At 52.7% G+C, this 26,261-nt stretch overlaps 1 protein-coding gene across 1 annotated transcript in view; it reads right to left on the bottom strand.

Annotated features, from left to right (window-relative positions):
- The window catches only part of lrrc71 (leucine rich repeat containing 71), a 138,345-nt gene that overhangs the window by 79,204 nt on the left and 32,880 nt on the right, over window positions 1–26,261 (bottom strand). Inside the window, exon 2 of the mRNA XM_070868495.1 lies at window positions 3,723–3,817. Coding sequence (XP_070724596.1) covers window positions 3,723–3,817 — 95 coding nt within the window. The remainder of the gene's footprint in view (window positions 1–3,722; window positions 3,818–26,261) is intronic.

Here is a 26,261-nt window from a genome sequence, read left to right as displayed (position 1 = left end):
GCCGCCTCCTGTTGCCCCGGCAACAACAACCAGCCGTGAGCTGCAGTCAACGGCTCCCCCAATCAGCGCGGTGCGGGCGGGCGGAATCAGCCAATCACCGTCCAGCGAGTGCGGGCCTGTGAGCCAATCATCGCCGTGTGGGCGGGTCCAGTGAGAGCCAATCAGCGTCGAACGATCTCGAAGTCCACCCAGTCAGAGAAGGTTCCGGTTTCCCCCCCCTCCCAGGGACAGTGCCGTCCACCCCCCCCCCCCCCCCCCCAGGGACAGTGCCCCCCACCCCCACCCCCAGGGACAGTGCCCCCCCTCCCCCCAGGGACAGTGCCGCCCACCCCCCCTCTCCCCCCAGGGACAGTGCCCCCCCTCCCCCCAGGGACAGTGCCACCCCCCCCCCCCGAGAGGGACAGTGCCGCCCCCCCAGAGACAGTGCCCCCCCTCCAACCAGGGACAGTGCCCCCCTTCCCTCCAGGGACATTGCCTCCCCCCCCCTCCCAGGGACAGTGCCCGCCCCTCCCCCCAGGGACAGTGCCACCCCCCTCCCCCCAGGGACAGTGCCGCCCACCCCCCCCCCCCAGGGACAGTGCCCCACCCCCCCCAGGGATAGTGCCCCCCCCTCCCCCCAGGGACAGTGCCGCCCACCCCCCCCCCCCCCAGGGACAGTGCCCCACCCCCCCCCCAGTGACAGTGCCCCCCCCTCCCCTCAGGGACAGTGCCGCCCACCCCCCCCCCCAGGGACAGTGCCCCACCCCCCCCAGGGACAGTGCCCCCCCCTCCCCCCAGGGACAGTGCCGCCCACCCCCCCCCTCCCCCCAGGGACAGTGGCCCCCCCTCCCCCCAGGGACAGTGCCCCCACCTCCCAGGGACAGTGCCCCCCCCTCCCCCCAGGGACAGTGCCCCCCCCCACTCCCTAGGGACAGTGCCCCCCCTCCCCCCAGGGACAGTGCCGTCCACCCCCCTCCCAGAGGGACAGTGCCCCCCCCTCCCCCCAGGGACAGTGCCCCCCCTCCCCCCAGGGACAGTGCCCTCCCCTCCCCCCAGGGACAATGCCGCCCACCCCCCCCCCAGGGACAGTGCCCCCCCTCCCCCCAGGGACAGTGCCGCCCACCCCCCCCTCCCCAGGGACAGTGCCCCCCCCTCCCCCCAGGGACAGTGCCGCCCACCCCCCCCCCCCCCCCAGAGGGACAGTGCCCCCCCCTCCAACCAGGGTCAGTGCCCCCCCTCCAACCAGGGACAGTGCCCCCCCCCCAAGGGACAGTGCCACCCCCCTCCCCCCAGGGACAGTGCCACCCCCCTCCCCCCAGGGACAGTGCCCCCCCTCCCCCCAGGGACAGTGCCACCCCCCTCCCCCCAGGGACAGTGCCCCCCCCTCCAACCAGGGACAGTGCCCCCCCCGGGACAGTGCCCCCCTCCCCCCAGGGACAGTGCCCCCCCTCCCCCCAGGGACAGTGCCACCCCCCTCCCCCCAGGGACAGTGCCACCCCCCTCCCCCCAGGGGCAGTGCCTCCCCCCCCGGGACAGTGCCCCCCCCTCCCCCCAGGGACAGTGCCCCCCCCTCCCCCCAGTGAGAGTGCCCCCCCCGGGACAGTGCCCCCCCTCCCCCCAGGGATAGTGCCCCCCCGGACAGTGCCCCCCCTCCTCCCCCCAGGGACAGTGCCTCCCCGCGGGACAGTGCCCCCCCCTCCCCCCAGGGACAGTGCCCCCCCCCCTCCCCCCAGTGAGAGTGTCCCCCCCCCCCGGGACAGTGCCCCCCTCCCCCCCAGGGATAGTGCCCCCCCGGACAGTGCCCCCCCCTCCCCCCAGGGACAGTGACCCCCCGGGACAGTGCCCCCCCTCCCCCCAGGGACAGTGCCCCCACCGGGACAGTGCCCCCCCTTCACCCCGGGACAGTCCTCCCCCCAGGGACAGTGCCCTCCCCTCCCCCCAGTGAGAGTCCCCCCCCCCCCAGGGACAGTGCCCCCCCTCCCCCCAGGGACAGTGCCCCCACCGGGACAGTGCCCCCCCCTTCACCCCGGGACAGTCCTCCCCCCAGGGACAGTGCCCCTCCCCCTCCCCCCCAGGGACAGTGCCCTCCCCTCCCCCCAGTGAGAGTCCCCCCCCCCCCAGGGACAGTGCCCCCCCTTCACCCCGGGACAGTCCTCCCCCCAGGGACAGTGCCCCCCCCCCTCCCCCCCAGGGACAGTGCCCCCCCCTCCCCCCAGTGAGAGTCCCCCCCCCCCAGGGACAGTGCCCCCCCCCCAGGGACAGTGCCCCCCCCTCCCCCCGGGACAGTGCCCCCCCCTCCCCCCGGAGACAGTGCCCCCCCCCCCCCCAGGGACAGTGCCCCCCCCCAGAGACAGTGCCTCCCCCCCCCAGGGACAGTGGACCCCCCCGGAGACAGTGCCTCTCCCCCGGGACAGTGCCCCCCCTCCCCCCGGAGACAGTGCCTCCCCCCCCCCAGGGACAGTGCCCCCCCCCGGAGACAGTGCCTCCCCCCCCCCGGGACAGTGCCCCCTCCTCCACCCTAGTCTCCGAATTAACTGTATCACTCTCCATCTTAATGAAGAATTCTACCATATTATGGTCACTCTTTCCCAAGGGACCTCGCACGACCAGATTGCTAATCAATACTCTCTTGTTACACAAGACCCAGTTTAGGATGGCCTGCCCTCGAGTTGGTTCCTCAACATTTTGGTCTAGAAAACCACCCCTTATGCACTCCAGGAAATCCTCCTCCACAGTATTGTTACCAGAGTCTTCTAAACTCCAGTGAATACAGGCCGAGTCGATCCAATCTCTCCTCATACGACAGTCCTGCCATCCCAGGAATCAGTCTGGTGAACCTTCGCTGCACTCCCTCTATGGCAAGTATATCCTTCCTTAGGTAAGGAGACCAAAACTGCACACAATACTCCAGGTGCGGTCTCACCAGGGCCCTGTATAACTGGAGTAAGGCATCCTTGCTCCTGTACTCATACCCTCTTGCAATGAAGGCCAACATACCAATTGCCTTCCTAACTGCTTGCTGCACCTGCATGTTTGTTTTCAATGTCTGGTGTACAAGGACACCCAGGTCCCTCTGTACATCGACACTTCCCAAGCCATCACCATTTAAATAATACTTTGTCCTAATGTTTTCCTACCAAAGTAGATAACTTCACATTTATCCACGTTATACTGGATCTGCCATGTGTTTGCCCACTCACTCAACCGATCTAAATCACCTTGCAACACCTTTGCATCCTCCTCACAACTCACAATCCCACCGAGTTTTGTGTCGTCAGCAAACTTGGAAATATTACATTTGATTCCCTCATCCAAATCATTTATATATATATTGTGAATAGCTGGGGCCCCAGCACTGATCCCTGTGGTACCCCACTAGTCACTTCCCACCACCCCGAAAAAGACCCGTTTATTCCTACTCTGTTTCCAGTCAGCTAACCAATTTTCAATCCATACCAATACATTACCTCCAATCCTATGTGCTTTAATTTTGCACACTAACCTCTTATGTGGGACTTTATCAAAGGCCTTCTGAAAATCCAAATATACTACATCCACTGGTTCTCCCTTATCTATTCTATCAGTTACATCCTCAAAAAACTCCAGTAGGTTTGTCAAACATGATTTTCCTTTCATAAATCCATGTTGACTTTGTTTAATCCCGTTGATAATGGCCCTTAAATTCCAGTCGAGCACTTCCCGCGGGAAAACGACAGAAAAGGAGATAAAAGATGCGCACTTACCTGTTGCTGCTGTGCCCGTTGGAACTTCCGAGCCTGAGGCCTGTGGTGATTGTGCGTCGCAGCGCGTGCATGTGGGCACGTGCACAGGCCGGGAGCTGGAGACAGCAGCCAATCAGGTGAAGTACAGATTCCCATTCATAGTAATCAGAGTTCTGTAAGTCCGGAACTCCTAACACTATGAATGAGAAACTCCCCACAAACACCCAAAACACAATAAAAAATAGAAAATAAACTACATATTTAACATTCATTTAAATTAAAGTTACAAAAAAATACACTTTCCTGACTTTTTAAAAAGTTTTTATAATTAAGCCTTAAAATAAATGTACCGTAGTGGGGAGGGTTTTTGAACAATAAAATGTGTTTTTATAACTTCATTTTAAATGTTTCTATGTATTTTTAAACACATACACCTGTAAAAGTAGGCTATACACCTGCTTTTTCAGGCGCAAGATTTTAAAGGACATTTGCTGGGCAAGATATGGGTAAATATCGGAAATCTTGCCCTGCAAGTGTCCTCGCTCCCGATATGCGTTGGATCTGTCAAGCCAAAAACTTGACAAATCAGAAAAGCTGGTTTTCAGCGCATGCGCATTGCACGCCGAAAATCAGCTTTTCCGATAGCTTCTCGGGTCCGTAGAAACTTCGTACAGACCCGGGACATCGGAATTTCAGGGCCATTATCTAAGTGTGGCGTTATCACATCCTTTATAATAGACTCTAGCATTTTCCCTACTACTGATGTCAGGCTAACCGATCTGTAGTTCCCCATTTTCTCTCCCTCCTTTTTTAAATAGTGGGGTTACATTTGCTCCCCTCCAATCTGCAGGAACTGTTCCATAATCTATAGAATTTTGGAAGATGACAACCAATGCATCCACTGTTTCCATGGCTACCTCTTTTAGTACTCTGGGATGCAGATCATCAGGCTCTGGGGATTTATCTGCCTTCAGTCCCATTAGTTTCTCCAGCACGATTTTCTTACTAATTATCATTTCCTTTAATTCCTCTTGCTCACTAGACCCTTGGTTCCCTCGCATTTCTGGGACGTTATTTGTGTCCTCTTCCGTGAAGACAGAACCAAAGTATTTATTTAATTGTTCTGCCATTTCCTTGTTCCCCATTACAAATTCTCCCATTTCTGTGTGTAAAGACATTTGTCTTCATTAATCTTTTTCTTTTAACGTACTTTTAGAAACTTTTGCAGTCTGTTTTTATGTTCCTTGCAAGTTTACTCTCGTACTTTATATTTCCCCTCTTAATCTCTTGGTCCTTTTTTGCTAGATTCTAAACTGCTCCCAATCCTCAGGCTTGCTGCTTTTTCTGGCAACTTTGTATAATTCCTCTTTGGATCTAATACTATCCTTAATTTCTTTTGTTAGCCATGGTTGGCCACTATTCCTTTTGCGTTTTTAATCCAGAAACGAATGTATAACTGTTGCAATTCATGCATTCGTTCCTTAAATATTAGCCATTGCCTATCCACCATCATGCCTTTTAATGAATCTTCCTAATCTATCATAGCCAATTCATTCCTCATACCTTCGTAGTTTCCTTTGTTTAAATTTAGGACCCTAGTTTCGGATTGGACTACTTCACTTTCCATCTTAATAAGAAATTCAATCATGTTATGGACCCCGCACAACAAGACTGTTAATTAACCCCTTCTCATTACACAATACCCAATCTAGGATAGCCTGTTCCCTAGTAGGCTCCTCAACATACTGGTCTAAAAAACCATCGCGTACACACTCCAGGAATTCATCTGCCACAGTATTATTACTAATTTGGTTTGGCCAGTTTATCTGTAGATTAAAGTCACCTATGATTACTGTAGTACCCTTGCTACATACATTTCTAATTTCCTGTTTGATGCCGTCGCCTACACTACCACTACTGTTTGGAGGCCTATAGACAACTCCCACCAATGTTTTCTGCCCCTTGGTGCTCCTTAGCTCCACCAGGCTGATTCTACATCTTGATTTTCTGAGCCAATATCCTTTCTCATTATTGCTCTGATTTTATCCTTTACCAACAACACCACACTTCCCTTTTGTCTGTCCTTCCTAAAGATCGAATATCCTTGGATATTCAGTTCCCAACCCTGGTCACCCTGCAACCATGTGTCTGTAATTGCAACTATATCGTATCCGTTTACATCTATTTGCGCTGTTAATTCGTCTACCTTATTACAGATGCTTCGTGCATTCAGATACAGTGCTTTTAAATTTGTCTTTTTAACATTATTAGACATCTTAACATTATTTTGTGCTATAGCCCTATTTGTCTTATCGCTATTTTTTCTTACCTGAACCCTATTGGTTAGTGCACTCTGTTGTTTGTATGCTCTGTCCCTTCCTGACATAATCTGGTTATCCTTACCACAATCACTTTCCTGCATTGCTTCCTTTACTTTTCTCTTTAGCATTCTAGATTGCTCTCTACTGCGACCATACTTCCCCCCAATTTATTGAGTTTAAAGCCCTGTCTACCTCCTGAGTTAGTCGGTTCGCTCGAACTCTGGTCCCAGCATAGTTCAGGTGTAGTCCGTCCCCACGGAACATCTCTCTCTTTCCCGAGTATTGGTACCAGTGGCCCATGAATCGAAACCCACTTCTCCCATGCCAACCTCTGAGCCACCCATTCATCTCCCTGATTCTATTGACCCGATGCCAATTTGCTTGTGGCTCAGGTAACAATGCAGAGATTATTACCTTTTGGGGTTCTGCTTTTCAATTTAGTCCCTAGCTGTTCAAACTCTCTCAGCAGAACCTCTTTCTTAGTCCTACCTATGTCATTGGTACCGACATGTACCACGACAACTGGATCCTCCCCCTCCCACTCCAAGTTCCTCTCCAGCCCGGAGGAGATGTCCTTTACCCTGGCACCGGGCAGACAACACAGCCTTCAGGACGCACGCTCTCGGCTGCAGAGAACCCGATCTATCCCCCGAACTATACTGTCCCCTGCTACAACCACCTGCTTCTTTTCTCCCTCTACTTGAATGGCTTTCTGCACCACGGTGCCTCTGTCAGTCTGCTCATCCACTGCGCAGTCTACACACTTGTCCTCAAGGGTTGCAAGGACCTCAAATCTATTGGACAAGTGCAGGGACTGAGGCTCCTGCAATACTACCTCTTGGATCCCCGTACCTGCCTCACTCGCAGTCACACCTTCCTGTGCCTGACCTCGTGTCAATCCTAAAGTATTTAATCTAGAGGGTTCTCCCCCCCCCCCCCCCCCGCCCCCCCACACAAGGGCCAGATGGGGGGAGGGGATGGGGAGAAGTGTATGGGGGGAGTGGGATGGAGAGGAGGGGAGAGGGGGATGGGGGAGAGTGGGATGGGGAGAGGGGGGGAGAGGGGGAGGTGGGGGAGGATGGGGTGAGGGGGATGAGGAAAGAGAGAGGGATGGGGAGAGTGGGATGGGGAGAGGGGGAGAGGGGGATGGGGGAGAGGGGGATGGGGAGAGGGAGAGGGGGATGGGGAGAGGGAGAGGGTCCCCCCCCCCCCCCCCCCCCCCCCCCCCATGGGATGTGGGAGCTGGGGGCGGAGGGGGGAGGGGGGGGGAGTGTGCGTATGCAATAACTCAATGGGCTTAGTACCGTGAACTCAATAAGGTGCGACCTGACTACTTTATTAGCTCTCAAAGTCAGGATTAAACATGGAGGCTTTCTTTATATACAAGGGCTGCACGTGTGTGTCTGTGTCTGCGACAGTCGCTCCCCCTGGTGGCAGGTATACCCAGGCATACATACCTTACATCATTCCCCCCCAAGATCTTGGTATCAGTCCTATTTACAAATTGAGACAGTCCGGGGCTTTCCGCTCCTGAGTTGATCGTCTCAGATCACTTCCAGATCTGGGTGAGCTCTCCGAGTCATTCATGACTTGAGGCTGGGTAGCTGATCTAATAGGAGTGGCAGTGTCCATGTCGGGGATTGAAGGTCCAGATTCATTGACAACAGCAGGGTCTTCTGATGGCTGAATATGAATCGGTTGGCCATTGATGGTGTCTTCTTCAAGCTGTTCTGGTTTGTCTGTGTGCCACAATTTCGTCTGATCAATGTGCCTCCTGCATGTTTGCCCATTAGTGAGCCTGACAATAAGCACCCTGTTACCCTCCTTGGCCATAACAGTGCCAGTGACCCACTTGGGGCCTTGACCATAATTTAGCACACACACAGGATCATTAATAGAGATGTCGCGTGACACGGCAGTGCGATCATGATACCACTGCTGATGTTGACGTCTGATTACGACGTGATCATTAAGATCAGGGTGGCCAAGCGAGAGCCTGGTCTTGACACCTCTCTTCATCAACAGTTCAGCAGGGTGGACCCCGGTAAGCATGTGGGGTCTCGTCCTGTAACTAAGCAATATGCGTGACAAGCGAGTCTGCGAAGAACCGTGAGTTACACATTTCAGGCTCTGCTTGATGATTTGGACGGCACGCTCCGCTTGACCATTGAACGCGGGTTTGAATGGTGCTGACCTTACGTGCTTGATACCACTGAGTCTTATAAACTCTTGAAACTCCAAATTTGTGAAGCACAATCCGTTGTCGCTCACAACGATGTCGGGCAGACCATGAGTGGTGAACATGGCACGAAGGCTCTCAATGGTGGCTGTGGATGTGCTGGATGACATGATTACACATTCTATCCATTTGGAATACGCATCCACCACCACCAAAAACATTTTGCCCAGGAAAGGACCCGCATAGTCGATGTGGATCCTCGGCCACGGTTTGGATGGCCACGACCACAGACTTAGCGGAGATTCCACTGGTGCATTGCTTAACTGCATGCAAGTGTTGCACTGATGCACACATGACTCCAAATCAGAGTCAATGCCAGACCACCAAACGTGAGACCTGGCTATGGCCTTCGTCGTCACAATACCGGGATGGGTAAATCCCGTACAAATCTCTCCCTGCCTCTCCCATAGCAACCAATCAGATTGAATGGATAGTTTGTCTTTGCGATGGTTGTAAGGTTTGGTCTCATCACACACTTCCCTGGGAATGGCTGGCCAATCACCACTAAGGACACAACGTTTTGCAACCGATAAGATCGGATCCTGGCTGGTCCAGGTCCTAACTTGTTGAGCAGTGACAGGCGACCCTTCACTCTCAAAGGCATCCATGACCAACAGTAGGTCTGCGGGCTGTGGCATTTCCACCTCTGGCGTGGGCAACGGTAAACGGCTCAATGCATCGGCACAATTCTCGGTGCCAGGTCTATGGCGAATGACATAATCATAGGCAGATAATGTCAGCGCCCACCTCTGGATGCGGGACGATGCGTTGGTATTGATACCTCTATGTTCTGAAAACAAAGATATGAGCAACTTGTGATCGGTTTCAAGCTCGAAACTGGTGCATCTTTTTAACCCCATATACACAGGCTAAAGCTTCTTTCTCTATCATGCCATAGGCTCTTTTCGCTTTAGACATGCTTCTCAACATGTACGCAATGGATTGTAGTTTGCCCGACTCATTGGATTGTTGGAGCATGCAACCAATCCCATGTGATGAAGCATCACAGGCCAATACTAAACGCTTGCACGGGTCATAATGTACCAGCAATTTGTTGGAACAAAGCAGATTTCCAGCCTTCTCGAAGGCCCTGTCTTGAGATACACCCCAGACCCAGTTGTCGCCTTTTCTGAGCAGCAAGTGCAGTGGCTCTAATAATGTGCTCAATTTAGGTAAGAAATTACCGGTAGTTGAGAAGACCAAGGAATTAACATTCTGGGGTCTGGGTGCATTTTTGATGGCCCCTGTTTTCAAGTCCGTAGGCCTGATGCTGTCTGCAGCAATCTTCCTTCCCAGGAATTCGACCTTCAGTGCCATAAAGACGCACTTTGAACGTTTCAGCCTGAATCCCACTTTGTCCAGACGACGTAGAACCTCTTTCAGGTTGTGCAGGTGTTCGGCAGTGTCACGACCTGTGACCAGAATGTTGTCTTGGAACACCACGGTTCCAGGGACGGACTTCAGTCGACTCTCCATGTTTCTCTGAAATATGGCTGCAGCCGAGCGAATTCCGAAAGGACACCTGTTGTAAATGAACAGCCCTTTATGCGTATTGATACACGTAAGTTTCTTCGATGGTTTGACAAGCTCCTGTGTCATATAGGCCAACGTCAGATCCAATTTGGTGAACGACTTTCCCCCGGCTAACGTTGCAAACAGGTCATCAGCCTTTGGTAACGGTCCTGTTTCGAAACTCGGTTGATCGTAACCTCGTAGTCTCCACAAATCCTGACAGTGCCATCACTCTTCAGCACAGGAACAATGGGACTAGCCCATTCGTTAGATTCGACCGGTGAAATGACCTCTTCACATTCGAGTCTGTCCAGTTCGATTTCAACCTTCTCCCTCATCATGTACGGGACCGCCCGGATCTGCACCTTGGCTCCCGTGAAGTTGCCGATGACCGGTTCAAACACAGAGGGAAATTTGCTCTGCACTTGAGCAGTGTCATCCACCGATGACAAAGTTTTAATATCGTTCCAGTTCCACTTTATTTTTTCGAGCCAACTCCTGCCGAACAGCGTTGGACCATTGCCTGGAACAATCCACAACGATAGATCATGAACCGCCCCATCGTACGACACCTTAACTGCTGCACTGCCAATCACTGGTATCAGCTCTTTGGTGTAGGTACGCAATTTTGCATTTGCTGGACTCAGCTTGGGTTTCACGGCCTTGGTGTCCCACAGCTTTTCGAAAGTCCTCTGGCTCATAATTGACTGACTTGCACCCGTGTCTAATTCCATAGATACCGGCACGCCGTTCAATTTTACTTCAATCATTATTGGTTGGCTCTTTGTCAGGAGCGAATGTACACTATACACTTCCTCCTCGGGTATCCCGGGTTGTATTGCCGGATCCGCTCCGGATCGGTCATCATTATCCACGTGGTGTGTCGCAGCACGCTTGCTCAGCTGCGGACACATCCGCTGAAGGTGCCCCATTTACGCACAGCCTCGACAAATATACTGCCTGAAACGGCACTGATGAGGCCGATGATTGCCCCCACAACGCTGACAGGGTGAAATCGGATTTGTGCCCAATGGCAGACTTCGAGCAGCTACAGGTTTCACAAACACAGTCGGGTAGGCCCTGCCAGGTGCAGCTCTGCCAACCGAAGACACAATCTGGTGCACAGTACTTGCCGTGGAGTTCCGACTCTGCGAGGATATCTGCTTTGTACTATCGACCGTGGTCAGGCAAGCCTGGGCGATCGTGATGGCCCTGCTCAGATCCAGCGTCTCCGCAGCCAGCAGCTTCCGCAGGATCACCTCGTGGTTTATGCCGATTACAAAGACGTCGCCCACCATGTCTTCCAACGCGGTTCCAAACTTACACGGCCCAGCGAGACGTCTCAGGTCGACAACAAATTCCGCCAAGTCCTGGCCCTCAGAACAAACATGCTTGTAAAAGCGATATCTCGAGATAATGATGCCTTCTTTAGGTTTGAGATGGTCCTGAATCAGAGCACACAATTCCTAATTTGGACCTGAATTTATTTGGTATAACCACTCTTGCACCCCACATGATACAATCTTTATCGACTGATAATTTATTCCTACGAGTGAAGAATGGATGTGTATCTTTGTCTGTTACCTGGTTTGGCCATCCATTTGCAATACACTCATACACCTTTGACATCACTGGGTCACATTTGGTTGCTCTATTAATCTCTTCAGCTGTGACTGGCAGTTCATCAATGTATGAAAAATAGAACATGTCTTCACTATCGGATGTAACTTGTGATGGGGAAGGCAATCTAGACATAGCATCAGCATTACTGTGATCAGCTGATCGTCTGTATTCAATATCATATGTAAATGCTGACAAAATCAAAGCCCATCTCTGCATTCGGGTTGCAGCTAATGTTGGAACTGGGGACTTTGGATGGAGGATTGCTGTCAGGGGCTTATGGTCCATAACAATGGTAAACTTACGACCATGCAAGTATTTGTGAAACTTCTTGACCCCAAAAATTAATGCCAAAGCTTCCCTTTCAATTTGCGCATAATTACTCTCACTGGCACTGAGAGTGCATGAAGCAAAAGCAATTGGTCTCTCCTCCCCACTACGTGATACATGAGCCCCTGGAAATTGCTGAAAGTTATCGGTTCGGAATACGAGATCAGCTAACCAATGAAAGTATCAGTGAGTACATGGTAACATTAACAAAGCTATCTATTCACTGTCATTTCGTAAACTTCCAGGACCGAGCATTGCCTGACCGATTTGTTTGTGGGATGGAAAATGATACGATCAGAAGAAAGTCATCGACAACTCCTGTCTTGACTTTTGATTAAGCCTGCTCCGCCATTCAATAAGATCATGGCTGATCTTCGACCTCAACTCCACTTTCCTGCACTATCCCCATATCCCTCGATTCCCTAAATATCAAAAAATCTACCGATCTCAGCCTTGAATATACTCAACCACTGAGCCTCCACAGCTCTCTGGGGCAGAGAATCCCAAAGATTCACCACCCTCTGAGTGAAGAAATTCCTCCTCATCTCAGTCCTAAATGGCCGACCCCTTATCCTGAGACTGTGACCCCTGGTTCTAGACTCCCCAGCCCGGGGGGAAACACACTCCCTGCATCGACCCGGTCAGGTCCTGTTAGAATTCTGTGTGTTTCAATGAGATCACCTCTCATTCTTCTGAATTTGCTGCTGCGCGCAAATTGGCTGCTGCAATTTCCGACATTACAACAGTGACCACACTTCAAAAAAAGAACTTCATGGGCTGTAAAGCGCTTTGGAACATCCAGAGGTGGTGAAAGGCACGATATAAATGCAAGTTATTTTTGTAGTTTGACAAACGAACAACCTGGGGAAGGAATCCATTACACATTATCACAGAACCAGAGAAATTTACAGCATGGACGGAGGCCATTCGGCCCATCGTGTCCGCGCCGGCCGACAAAGAGCCACCCAGCCTAATCCCACTTTCCCGCTCTCGGTCCGTAGCCCTGTAGGTTACGGCACTTCAGGTGCACATCCAGGTACTTTTTAAATGCGGTGAGGGTTTCTGCCTCTACCACCCTTTCAGGCCGTGAGTTCCACCCCCGACCCCCACCACCCTCTGGGTGAAGACATTTCCCCTCAAATCCCCTCTAAACCTTCCCCCAATTACTTTCAATCCATGCCCCCTGGTTGTTGACCCCTCTGCCGAGGGAAACAGGTCCGTCCTATCCACTCTATCCAGGCACCACAATCAGGTCTCCCCTCAGCCTCCTCTGTTCCAAAGAAAACAACCCCAGCCTATCCAATCTTTCCACATCGCTAAAATTCTCCAGTCCCGGCAACATCCTGGTAAATCTCCTCTGTACCCTCTCCAGTGCAACATCCTGGTAAATCTCCTCTGTACCCTCTCCAGTGCAACATCCTGGTAAATCTCCTCTGTACCCTCTCCAGTACAACATCCTGGTAAATCTCCTCTGTACCCTCTCTAGTGCAACATCCTGGTAAATCTCCTCTGTACCCTCTCTAGTGCAACATCCTGGTAAATCTCCTCTGTACCCTCTCCAGTGCAACATCCTGGTAAATCTCCTCTGTACCCTCTCCAGTGCAACATCCTGGTAAATCTCCTCTGTACCCTCCCTAGTGCAACATCCTGGTAAATCTCCTCTGTACCCTCTCCAGTGCAACATCCTGGTAAATCTCCTCTGTACCCTCTCCAGTGTAACATCCTGGTAAATCTCCTCTGTACCCTCTCCAGTGCAACATCCTGGTAAATCTCCTTTGTACCCTCTCTAGTGCAACATCCTGGTAAATCTCCTCTGTACCCTCTCCAGTGCAACATCCTGGTAAATCTCCTCTGTACCTTCTCCAGTGCAACATCCTGGTAAATCTCCTTTGTACCCTCTCTAGTGCAACATCCTGGTAAATCTCCTCTGTACCCTCTCTAGTGCAACATCCTGGTAAATCTCCTCTGTACCCTCTCTAGTGCAACATCCTGGTAAATCTCCTCTGTACCCTCTCTAGTGCAACATCCTGGTAAATCTCCTCTGTACCCTCTCCAGTGCAACATCCTGGTAAATCTCCTCTGTACCCTCTCCAGTGCAACATCCTGGTAAATCTCCTCTGTACCCTCCCTAGTGCAACATCCTGGTAAATTTCCTCTGTACCCTCTCCAGTGCAACATCCTGGTAAATCTCCTCTGTACCCTCTCCAGTGTAACATCCTGGTAAATCTCCTCTGTACCTTCTCCAGTGCAACATCCTGGTAAATCTCCTTTGTACCCTCTCTAGTGCAACATCCTGGTAAATCTCCTCTGTACCCTCTCTAGTCCAACATCCTGGTAAATCTCCTCTGTACCCTCTCCAGTGCAACATCCTGGTAAATCTCCTCTGTACCCTCTCCAGTGCAATCACATCTTTCCTGTAATGTGGTGACCAGAACTGCACGCAGTACTCCAGCTGCGGCCTAACCAGTGTTTTATACAGTTCAAGCATAACCTCCCTGCTCTTGTATTCCTACATTCCTACATTAACGACACAATGTCAGTGCTGGGACAGTCAGATTCAGTTGATGTGAGTGCGTGCCTGCGTTTCTTTGTCTGTTGTTCCCTTACCTTTTCCACCTGAGGGACATTTCTCCCGTGTTTACCCAGGTGCGTTGGGAGAATTTCTCTGGGCAGAGGCACAGCTCGTGGGACCGCTCTGCTTCTCGTAAACTCGGGGACCAGTGCAAGATCGGAACACGTGTTCTTGTAAATCGCTCAGCTTTACAAAATGCAGCTCACACTTCACAGTGTGCACCGCGCGGCGTTGCACAGTAACCAGCCCACACTGCCCACCCTTTCCAAGGCATTCCCGAACCTCAGCACAATCACTTTGATTTGTGCTTTCCATCTGTCGGGCACTTGGAGAAAGGCTCGTGACTGTGGCTGCGTGCATTCTGCCCGGTCCTGTCTCATTTCCATGGTATTGAACAAGATAGGCCCAGGCTCAAGATGCCGACCAGCTGACATGTTGCGAACCCCGATCACACCAACAAGAAATTGCATTTATACAGCGCCTTTAACACAGCAAAACGCCCCACGGCGCTTCCCAGGGGGGAGAGAGAGAGACTGGGGGGGAGAGAGAGAGAGACTGGGGAGAGAGAGAGACTGGACTGGGTAGAGAGAGAGAGACTGGGGAGAAGGAGAGAGACTGGGGGGAGAGAGAGAGGGACAGGGGAGAGAGACAGAGAGACTGTGGGGGCGAAAGAGAGACTGGAGGAGAGAGAGACTGGGGGAGAGAGAGAGTGGGGGAGAGAGAGAGAGTGAGAGACTGGGGGAGAGAGAGACTGGGGGAGAGAGAGAGAGAGACTGGAGCGGAGAGAGAGTGGGAGAGAGACTGGAGCGGAGAGAGAGTGGGAGACTGGGGGAGAGAGAGAGAGAGACTGGGGGGGGAGAGAGAGAGGGACAGGGGGGAGAGAGAAAGAGACTGTGGGGGCGAAAGAGAGACTGGAGGAGAGAGAGAGTGGGGGAGAGAGAGAGAAACTGGGGGAAAGAGAGAGACTGGAGGAAAGAGAGAGACTGGGGGGGAGAGAGAGACTGGGGGGGAGAGAGAGACTGGGGGAGGGAGACAGAGACTGGGGGAGAGAGAGAGAGACTGGGGAGAGAGAGAGACTGGGGGAGAGAGCGAGACTTGTGGAGAGAGAGAGACTGGAGGAGAGAGAGAGACTGGAGGAGAGTGAGAGAGACTGGGGGGGAGAGTGAGAGGGACAGGGGAGAGAGAGAGAGAGACTGGGGGGGGAGAGAGAGACTGGAGGAGAGAGAGAGTGAGAGAGTAGGGGAGAGTGAGAGAAACTGGGGGAGAGTGAGAGACTGGGGAGAGAGAGAGAAAGATTGGGGGAGAGAGAGAGACTGGGGAGAGAGAGGGACTGGGGAAGAGAGAGAGACTGGGGAGAGAGAGAGAAAGATTGGGGGAGAGTGAGAGACTGGGGAGAGAGAGAGAAAGATTGGGGGAGAGAGAGAGAATGGGGAGAGAGAGGAACTGGGGGAGAGAGAGAGCATGAGAGACTGGGAGGGAGTGAGAGAGACTGGGGAGAGTGAGAGACTGGGGGAGAGTGAGAGAGACAAGGGGGAGAGAGAGAAAGACTGGGGTAGAGTGAGAGAGACTGGGGAGAGAGAGAGACTGGGGGAGAGAGAAACTGTAAAGTCCTGTCCCCTCAGTATAGACTCACACGAGGCATGTAGTAAAGTCAAGGCCACTCTGGACCTGCACCTTTATTTCACAGCTCTGGAATGCTGCACTTGCCTGAGACCTGTCCTTATATACCTGTCTCTTGCAAGTGCACCCCTGGTGGTAAGGTACGCTGGTGGTTACAGGTCATATCTTATTACAGTCATGTATAGCAAGTTTGGATACAGTTATATATAATAATGTAAGATACATGACATAAACTGGGAGAGAGAGAGGGGGGGGAGAGAGAGAGAGAGACTGAGGAAGGAGAGAGTGAGACTGAGGAAGGAGAGAGTGAGATACTAGGGGAGAGAGAGAGAGAGACTGGGGAAGAGAGATAGAAAATGGGAGAGAAAGAGAGTGGGAGACTGGGGGAGAGAGAGACTGGGGGAGAGAGACAGACTGGGGGAGAGAGAGAGTGTGGGGGAGAGAGAGAGAGAGAGAGATTGGGGGGAGAGAGAGAGTGAGAGAATGGGGGAGAGTGAGAGAGACTGGGGAGAGAGAGGGACTGGGGGTGAGAGAGAGACTGGGGGAGAGAGAGACTTGGAGAGAGAGGGGGTGAAAGAGAGAGAGAGACTGGGGGGGGAGAGAGACTATGGGAGAGAAAGAGAGAGAGACTGGGGGGAGAGAGAGAGACTGGGGGAGAGAGAGAAACTGGGAGAGAGAGAGAGTCAGAGACTGGGGGAGAAAGAGACAGGAGAGAGAGAGACCGGGGGAGAGAGAAAGAGACTGGGTGAGAGAGAGAGAGTGAGGGAGAGTGAGTGGGGGAGAGAGTGAGAGAGAGAGATTGGGGGGGAGAGAGTGAGAGAGAGAGAGTGAGAGACTGGGCGAGAGAGAGAGACTGGGGGAGAGTGAGATAGACTGGGGGAGAGAGAGAGACTGGGGAGAGTGAGAGAGAGTATGGGGGAGAGTGAGAGAGACTGGGGGAGAGAGAGGGACTGGGGGAGAGAGAGAAACTGGGAGCGAGAGAGCGGGGTAGAGAGAGAGAGAGAGAGACTGGGGGAGAGAGAGAGAGAGAGAGAGAGCGAGAGAGAGAGAGATAGGGGAGGGAGGGAGGGAGAAACTGGGGGAGAGAGAGAGAGAGAGAGGGGAGAGAGTGTCATGTATTCAACCAGCATTGTAACCCATGTATAAACTGACCTAAGTTGTACACCGTGAGAGACACTCCTAACCTGGACCTTCAGGTATAAAAGGGGAAGCTCCACCCACCTTCATCACTTGAGTGCTAAGGAATAAAGGACAGGTCACAGACTAACCTTCTCTCAAGCATGGGACTCGTGTGCATTTATACTGTGTAGTAAGGACGTATCAATATCGACAAGAAACTGGGATTTAAACCACGCGAGCATGGCCACTAGCAGAACAGACGAGAGGTACTGTGTTAAGGAATGGTTGGGACAGAGATTCAACATTGTTAAAGCAGCACACAGTTCTCCAGGCAGACAAGGGCAGTCAGGCATGCCCCAACATGTAGTCGAACCCAGAGGGGGAGTTCGACAGAGACAATGGCAAGCTGAACGGCGATTCACGTCATTGCAAGGGACAATGGGGCCATCAACACCTGTTAATGGCGCACTCAAGGACAGTCACAGGAGCAGTCAGGGACGATCGACTGGCAACTCATGCTGGAGGCGTGGAGGCACACATTCAGCCGGAGTTTGCAGAGGTGAGCAAAATAGCTGCAGAAATTGCAGAAATGAACACTGGGGAAATCGCTGGAAGCTGAAGTTCAGCGAGTTCATGTGGAGCATGTATACAGTTCATACACCAGGACGCCACCGATAATGATGAAAGTGCTCCTCAATGGCATCCCAGTATCAATGGAGTTAGACACGGGGGCCAGCCAGTCCCTGATGGGTATCAAACAGTTCGAAAAGTTGTGTGCATCCAAGGCCAGGAGGCCAAAATTATTGCCGGTTGACGCACAGCTACGGACTTACACAAAGCAGATCATTCCGGTGCTAGGCAGCGCCACGGTAGTCGTGACCCACAAAGATTCGGAGAACAGGTTGCCACTCTGGATTGTCCCAGGGGACGGTCCCGCACTACTGGGGAGGAGTTGGCTTGCTGTCATGAACTGGAAATGGGGCGATGTCAATGCAATTTTCTCTGTGGAGCGAGTATCATGCTCACAGATCCTGGACAATTTGACTCATTATTTCAACCCGGCATTGGCACTTTCATGGGGGCCAAGGTAGTGATTCACAAACCCGGACGCCAGGCCAGTACACCACAAGGCCAGAGCGGTGCCGTACGTGATGCGGGAAAAGATAGAAGGCGAATTGGACTGCCTGTTGAGGGAAGGCATCATCTCGCCAGTCGAATTCAGTGACTGGGTGAGCCCGATTGTGCCGGTGCTCAAGGCGGATGGGTCGGTCAGGATATGTGGCGATTACAAGGCCACCATCAATCGGGTGTCACTCCAAAACCAGTACCCGCTACCGAGAGCGGAGGACCTCTTTACGACACTATCCGGTGGCAAACTTTTTTCAAAATTGGACCTGACCTCAGCTTACATGACCCAGGAGCTGGCGAGTGAGTCGAAGAAGCTGACCACCATCACGACACACAAGGGGTTGTTTGAGTACAACAGATGTCCATTCGGGATTCGCTCAGCCGCCGCGATCTTTCAGCGAAATATGGAAAGCCTCCTCAAGTCGATTCCAGGGACGGTGGTTTTTCAGGACGACATCCTCATCACGGGTTACGATACTGAAGAACACCTCCACAACCTGGAGGAGGTGCTACGCAGACTGGACCGGGTAGGGCTGCGACTGAAAAAGGCGAAGTGCGTCTTCCTAGCTCCAGAGGTAGAATTCCTGGGGATGAGGGTAACAGCAGACGGGATCAGCCCTACTGCGTCCAAGACGGAAGCGATCCAGAGAGCACCCAGACCCCGTAACACGACGGAGCTGCGTTCGTTCCTGGGGCTCCTGAACTATTTTGGTAACTTTCTTCCCAAATTGAGCACGCTGCTAGAGCCGCTACACGTGCTCCTATGCAAAGGTCACGAATGGGTCTGGGGGTCAGCCAGGAAAGGGCTTTTAATAGAGCACGCAATTTGTTATGTTCCAACACTCTGTTAACGCTATATGACCCATGTAAGAAACTTGTGTTAACGTGCGATGCGTCGTCTATGGTGTCGGGTGTGTGTTGCAGCATGTCACTGCCAAGGGTCGGTTACAGCCGCTAGCTTATGCCTCCAGGAGTCTGTCCCAGGCAGAAAGGGGCTACGGGATGGTAGAAAAGGAGGTGCTCGCATGTGTATATGCGGTAAAGAAAATGCACCAGTACCTGTTTGGCAGGGAATTTGAGCTGGAGACAGATCACATCCCCCTAACATCCCTTTTGGCCGACAACAAGGCCATAAATGCAAACGCATCGGCCCGCATACAGAGGTGGGCACTCACGTTAGCTGCCTATGACTACACAATTCGGCACAGACCGGGCACCGAAAACTGTGCCGATGCACTCAGCAGGCTCCCACTAGCCACCACTGAGGGGGCTACCGAGCATGCTGCTGAGATGGTCATAGCTGTTGAAGCTTTCGGAAGCGAAGGCTCACCCATGTCAGCCCGTCAGATTAAAGTCTGGACAAATAGAGACCCGCTATTGTCTCTAGTCAAGAAATGTGTCCTGAATGGGGACTGGGCAGCCACGTACGGGGCATGCCCTGAGAAATTTAAACCGTTTCACAGGCGCAAGGATGAACTCTCGATTCAGGCCGGTTGCCTACTGTGGGGAAACCACGTAGTCATGCCCCAGATGGGCAGAGAGGTGTTCATCAGAGAACTCCAGAGAATGGGCACCCGGGCATTGTCACGATGAAGGCAATTGCCAGGTCACACGTTTGGTGGCCAGGGATAGACGCAGATCTGGAACTTTGTGTTCACAGGTGCAACACGTGTGCCCAGCTGGGCCATGCGCCCAGGGCAGCCACCCTTAGCCCCTGGCCATGGCCCACCAAGCCTTGGTCACTCATCCATGTGGACTACGCAGGTCCTTTCATGGGGAAAATGTTTTTGGTTGGAGTAGACGCCTACTCCAAATGGATCGAGTGTGACATTTTAAATTCAAGCACATCCTCTGCCACGGTAGAAAGTCTACAGGCAATGTTCGCCGCCCACGGTCTACCGGACATCTTGGTCAGCGACAATGGCCCGTGCTTCACAAGCACTGAATTCCAGGACTTCATGGCAGGCAATGGAATTAACCATGTCAGAACGGCACCGTTCAAGCCGGTCTCAAACGGCCAGGCAGAACGAGCAGTGCAGATAATCAAACAGGGGATGCTCAGATTCCAAGGGGGTTCCCTACAAACACGCTTATCACGCCTCCTGTTGGCCTATAGATCCCGACCACACTCGCTCACAGGGGTTCCACCCGCAGAGCTACTAATGAAAAGGACGCTCAAAACCCGATTATCCCTTATACAACCCACCATGAAAGAAATTGTCGAGAGCAGGCGCCAGCCACAATATCACTACCATGACAGGAATACGAGGGCGCGATGTATTGATGTAAATGATCCTGATTTTGTCCTCAACTACGCTGCAGGGCCCAAATGGCTCGCAGGCACTGTGGTTGCCAAAGAGGGAAATAGGATTCTGGTAGTTGAACTTACCAATGGACAAATCTGCCGCAAACATGTGGATCAAACAAAAAGGAGGTTCAGCAACCCCATAGAAGAAGCAGAGGAAGAACACGATATAGAGTTCACTCCACCACAGGTGACCGAACACAGGAACCAAAGGGAGGAGAGCCCAGTCACTGTGGGCAGTCTGGATAGGCCTGAGGCACCACAAACAGCAGACACTCAGGCCAGCGCCCAACAACCGGAGCCCCAACTCAGGCGCTCTACAAGGGAGCGTAAACCACCAGAGAGACTCAACCTGTGATCCCAATAAGACTTTAGCGGGGGGGGAGCTGATGTCATGTATTCAACCAGCATTGTAACCCATGTATAAACTGACCTAAGTTGTACATCGTGAGAACATTGACCACTAGGTGGGAGACACTCCTAACCTGGACCTTCAGGTATAAAAGGGGAAGCTCCACCCACCTTCATCACTTGAGTGCTGAGGAATAAAGGACAGGTCACAGACTGATCTCTCAAGCATGAGCCTCGTGTGCATTTATACTGTGTAGGAGAGAGAGAGAGAGAGACTGGGGAGGGAGGGAGAGAGAAACTGGGAGAGCGAGAGAGCGAGACTACGGGAGAGAGAGAGAGTGGAAGACTGGGGGAGAAAGAGACTGGGGGAGAGTGAGAGAGACTGGGGAGAGAGAGGGACTGGGGGTGAGAGAGAGACGGAGGGAGAGAGAGAGAGACTGGGAGAGAGAGAGAGAGGGGGTGAGAGAGAGAGAGACTGGGGGGGGAGAGATATGGAGAGAGAGAGAGAGACTGGGGGAGAGAGAGAGACTGGGGGGAGAGAGAGTCGGAGACTGGGGGAGAAACAGACAGGAGAGAGAGAGACCGGGGGAGAGAGAAAGAGACTGGGTGAGAGAGAGAGAGTGGAGGAGAGAGTGAGAGGGAGAGAGAGTGGGGGAGAGAGTGAGAGAGAGAGATTGGGGGGAGAGAGTGAGAGAGAGAGATTGGGGGGGAGAGAGAGAGAGAGATTGAGAGACTGGGTGAGAGAGAGACTGGGGGAGAGTGAGAGAGAGACTGGGGGAGAGTGAGATAGACTGGGGGAGAGAGAGAGACTGGGGGAGAGTGAGAGAGAGTATGGGGGAGAGTGAGAGAGACTGGGGAGAGAGAGGGACTGGGGGAGAGAGAGCGGGGTAGAGAGAGAGAGAGAGACTGGGGGAGAGAGTGAGAGGGGGGAGAGAGAGTATGGGGGAGAGTGAGAGAGACTGGGGAGAGAGAGGGACTGGGGGAGAGAGAGAAACTGGGAGAGAGAGAGCGGGGTAGAGAGAGAGACTGGGGGAGGGGGGAGAGAGAGAGAGAGAGACTGGGGAGGGAGGGAGGGAGAAACTGGGGAGAGAGAGAGAACGAGACTACAGGAGAGAGAGAGACTGGGGGAGGGGAGAGAGAGAGAGAGAGACTGGGGAGGGAGGGAGAGAGAAACTGGGAGAGAGAGAGAGTGGGAGACTGGGGGAGAAAGAGATTGGGGGAGAGAGAGAGACAGGGGGAGAGAGAGGGAGTGTCGGAGAGAGAGAGAGAGATTGGGGAGAGAGAGAGACTCTGGAGAGTGAGAGACTGGGGGAGAGAGAGAGACTGGGGGAGAGAGAGACTGGGGGAGAGTGAGAGGGAATGGGGAGAGAGAGAGAGAGAGACTGGGGAGAGAGAGAGACTGGGGAGAGAGAGAGAAACTGGGAAGAGAGAGAGAGACTGGGGGAGAGAGAGAGACTGGGGGAGAGTGAGAGAGACTGGGAAGAGAGAGAATGAGAGACTGGGGGGGAGAGAGAGAGACTGGGGAGAGAGAAAGAGACTGGGGGAGAGTGAGAGGGACTGGGGAGAGAGAGAGAAACTGGGGAGAGAGAGAGAGAGACTGGGGGAGAGAGAGAGACTGGGGGAGAGTGAGAGAGACTGGGAAGAGAGAGAATGAGAGACTGGGGGGGAGAGAGAGAGACTGGGGAGAGAGAAAGAGACTGGGGGAGAGTGAGAGGGACTGGGGGAGAGAGAGAGACTGGGGAGAGTGAGAGAGACTGGAGGAGAGAGAGAGAGACTGGGGGGAGAGAGAGAGACTGGGTGAGAGAGAGAGAGACTGGAGGAGAGAGAGAGACTGGGGGGAGAGAGAGAGAGATTGGGGGAGAGTGAGAGGGACTGGGGAGAGAGAGAGACTGGGGGAGAGTGAGAGAGACTGGGAGGAGAGAGAATGAGAAACTGGGGGAGAGAGAGAGACTGGGGGAGAGAGAGAGACTGGGGGAGAGTGAGAGAGACTGGGGGAGAGTGAGAGAGACTGGGGAGAGAGAGGGAGAGAGACTGGGGGAGAGAGAGAGAAACTGGGGAGAGAGAGAGAGAGAGACTGGGGAGGGAGAGAGTGAGAGACTGGGGAAGAGAGAGAGAGACTGGGAGAGAGAGAAAGAGACTGGGGGAGAGAGAGAGGGACTGGGGGGGAGAGAGAAACTGGGGAGGGAGAGAATGAGAGACTGGGGAGAGAGAGAGACTGGGGAGAGAGAGAGAGAGAGAGACTGGGGGAGAGAGCGAGGGGGGAGAGAGAGCGAGACTGGGGAGGGAGGGAGTGAGAGATTAGGGGAGGGAGAGAGAGACTGGGGTGAGAGAGAGAGAAACTGGGAGAGAGAGAGAGGGGGAGACTGGGGTGAAAGAGACTGGGAGAGAGAGAGAGAGAGACTGGGGAGAGAGAGAGAGAGAGATTGAGGGGAGGGAGAGAGAGAGAGAGACTCTGGAGCGTGAGAGAGATTGGGAAGTGAGAAAGAGACTGGGGAGGAGAGAGAAACTGGGAGAGAGAGAGAGAGAGGGACTAGGGGATTGTGAGGAGACTGGGGGAGAGTGAGAGAGACTGGGGAGAGAGAGAAAGATTGGGAGAGAGAGGAGGGACTGTGGGAGAGTGAATGAGACTGGGGGGAGAGTGAGAGAGAGACTAAGGAAGAAGCATATAAACTGGCCAGAAAAAGCAGCAAACCTGAGGACTGGGAGAATTTATGTAATATCCTAACCCAACAGGGGAGGGCAAAGGGTTTAATTAGGAGAAGAAAATAGAGTATGAGAGGAAGCTTGCTGAGAACATAAAAACTGACTGCAAAAGCTTCTGTCGAAGAGAAAAAGATTAGTGAAAACAAATGTAGGTCCCTTGCAGTCAGAATCAGGTGAATTTATAATGGGGAACAAAAAAATGGCGGACCAATTGAACAAATACTTTGGTTCTGTTTTCACGAAGGAAGACACAAATAACCTTCCGGAAATATTAGGAGACCGAGGGTCTAGTGAGAAGGATGAAATGAAGGAAATCCTTATAAAGAGGGAAATTGTGTTAGGGAAATTGATGGGATTGAAGGACTATAAATCCCCAGGGCCTGATAGTCTGCATCCCAGAGTACTTAAGGAAGTGGCCATAGAAATAGTGGATGCATTGGTGATCATTTTCCAACAGTCTATCGACTCTGGATCAGTTCCTATGGACTGGAGGGTAGCTAATGTAACACCACTGTTTAAAATAGGAGGGAGAGAGAAAAGGGGTAATTATAGATCGGTTAGCCTGACATCAGTAGTGGGGAAAATGTTGGAATCAATTATTAAAGATAAAATAGCAGCACATTTGGAAAGCAGTGACAGGATCAGTCCAAGTCAGCATGGATTTATGAAAGGGAAATCCTGCTTGACAAATCTTCTGGAATTTTTTGAGGATGTAACTAGTAGAGTGGACAAGGGAGAACCAGTGGATGTGGTGTATTTGGACTTTCAAAAAGCTTTTGACAAAGTCCCACACAAGAGATTGGTGTGCAAAATTAAGGCACATAGTATTGGGGGTAATGTACTGACATGGATAGAGAACTGGTTGGCAGACAGGAAGCAGAGAGTTGGGATAAATGGGTCCTTTTCAGAATGGCAGGCAGTGACTAGTGGAGTGCCGCGGGGCTCAGTGCTGGGACCACAGCTATTTACAATATACGTTAATGTTTGGATGAAGGAATTGAGTGTAATATCTCCAAGTTTGCAGTTGACACTAAGCTGGGTGGCAGTGTGAGCTGTGAGGAGGACACTAAGAGGCTGCAGGGTGACTTGGACAGGTTAGGTAAGTGGGCAAATGCATGGCAGATGCAGTATAATGTGGATAAATGTGAGGTTATCCACTTTGGGGGCAAAATCACAAAGGCAGAATATTATCTGAATGGCGGCAGATTAGGAAAGGGGGAGGTGCAATGAGACCTGGGTGTCATGGTACATCAGTCATTGAAGGTTGGCATGCAGGTACAGCAGGTGGTGAAGAAGGCAAATGGTATGTTGGTCTTCATAGCGAGAGGATTTGAGTATAGGAGCAGGGAGGTCTTACTGCAGTTGTACAGGGCCTTGGTGAGGCCTCACCTGGAATATTGTGTTCAGTTTTGGTCTCCTAATCTGAGGAAGGATGTTCTTGCTATTGAGGGAGTGCAGCGAAGGTTCACCAGACTGATTCCCGGGATGGCGGGGCTGACATATGAGGAGAGACTGGATCGACTGGGCCTTTATTCACTGGAGTTTAGAAGGATTAGAGGGGATCTCATAGAAACTTATAAGATTGTGACGGGACTGGACAGGCTAGATGCAGGAAGAATGTTCCCGATGTTGGGGAAGTCCAGAACCAGGGGACACAGTCTTAGGATAAGGGGTAAGTAATTTAGGACCGAGATGAGGAGAAACTTCTTCACTCAGAGAGTTGTGAACCTGTGGAATTCCCTACCGCAGAGAGTTGTTGAGGCCAGTTCATTGGATATATTCAAGAGGGAGTTAGATGTGACCCTTACAGCTAAAGGGATCAAGGGGTATGGAGAGAAAGCAGGAAAGGGGTGCTGACAGAATGATCGGCCATGATCTTATTGAAAGGTGGTGCAGGCTCGAAGGGCCGAATGGTCTACTCCTGCACCTATTTTTTATGTTTCGATGTTTCTATGACTGGGGGAGAGTGAGAGAAACTGGGGGAGAGTGAGAGAGACTGGGGAGAGAGAGAGATTGGGGGGGGGGGCGCGGTGAGGAGAGAAAGACTGGGAGAGAGTGAGAGAGAGAGAGACTGGGGATAGAGAGAGTGACTGGGGGAGAGAGAGAGACTGGGGGAGAGAGAGAAACTGGGAGAGAGAGAGTGGGAGACTGCAGGAGAGAGAGAGAGACTGGGGGAGAGAGAGAGTGAGAGACTCTGGAGAGTGAGAGAGACTGGAAAGAATGAAAGAGACTGGGGGAGAGAGAGAAACTGGGGGCGAGAGGGAGAGAGACTGGGAGAGAGTGAGAGAGACTGGGGAGAGTGAGAGAGACTGGGGAGAGTGAGAGAGACTGGGGAGAGAGAGAGAAAGATTGGGGGAGAGAGAGAGCCTGGGGAGAGAGAGGGACTGAGGGAGAGTGAGAGAGACTGAGGAGAGAAAGAGTGAGAGACTGAGGGAGAGTGAGAGATACTGGGCGGGGAGAGAGAGACTGGGGGAGAGAGAGAGAGAGAGACTGGGGAGAGAGAGAGTGAGACTAAGGGAGAGTGAGAGAGACTGGGGGTGGGGTGGAGAGAGAGACTGGGGGAGAGAGAGAGAGAGACTGGGGAGAGAGAGAGTGAGAGACTGAGGGAGAGTGAGAGATACAGGGTGGGGAGAGAGGGAGACTGGGGAGAGAGAGAGTGAGAGACTGAGGGAGAGTGAGAGAGACTGGGGGTGGGGTGGAGAGAGAGACTGGGGGAGAGAGAGAGAGAGACTGGGGGAGA

Source organism: Pristiophorus japonicus, chromosome 30 (genome assembly GCF_044704955.1).
Source record: "Pristiophorus japonicus isolate sPriJap1 chromosome 30, sPriJap1.hap1, whole genome shotgun sequence".
Classification (NCBI taxonomy): Eukaryota; Metazoa; Chordata; class Chondrichthyes; family Pristiophoridae; genus Pristiophorus; species Pristiophorus japonicus.
This window is presented reverse-complemented; position numbering and strand designations above follow the sequence as displayed.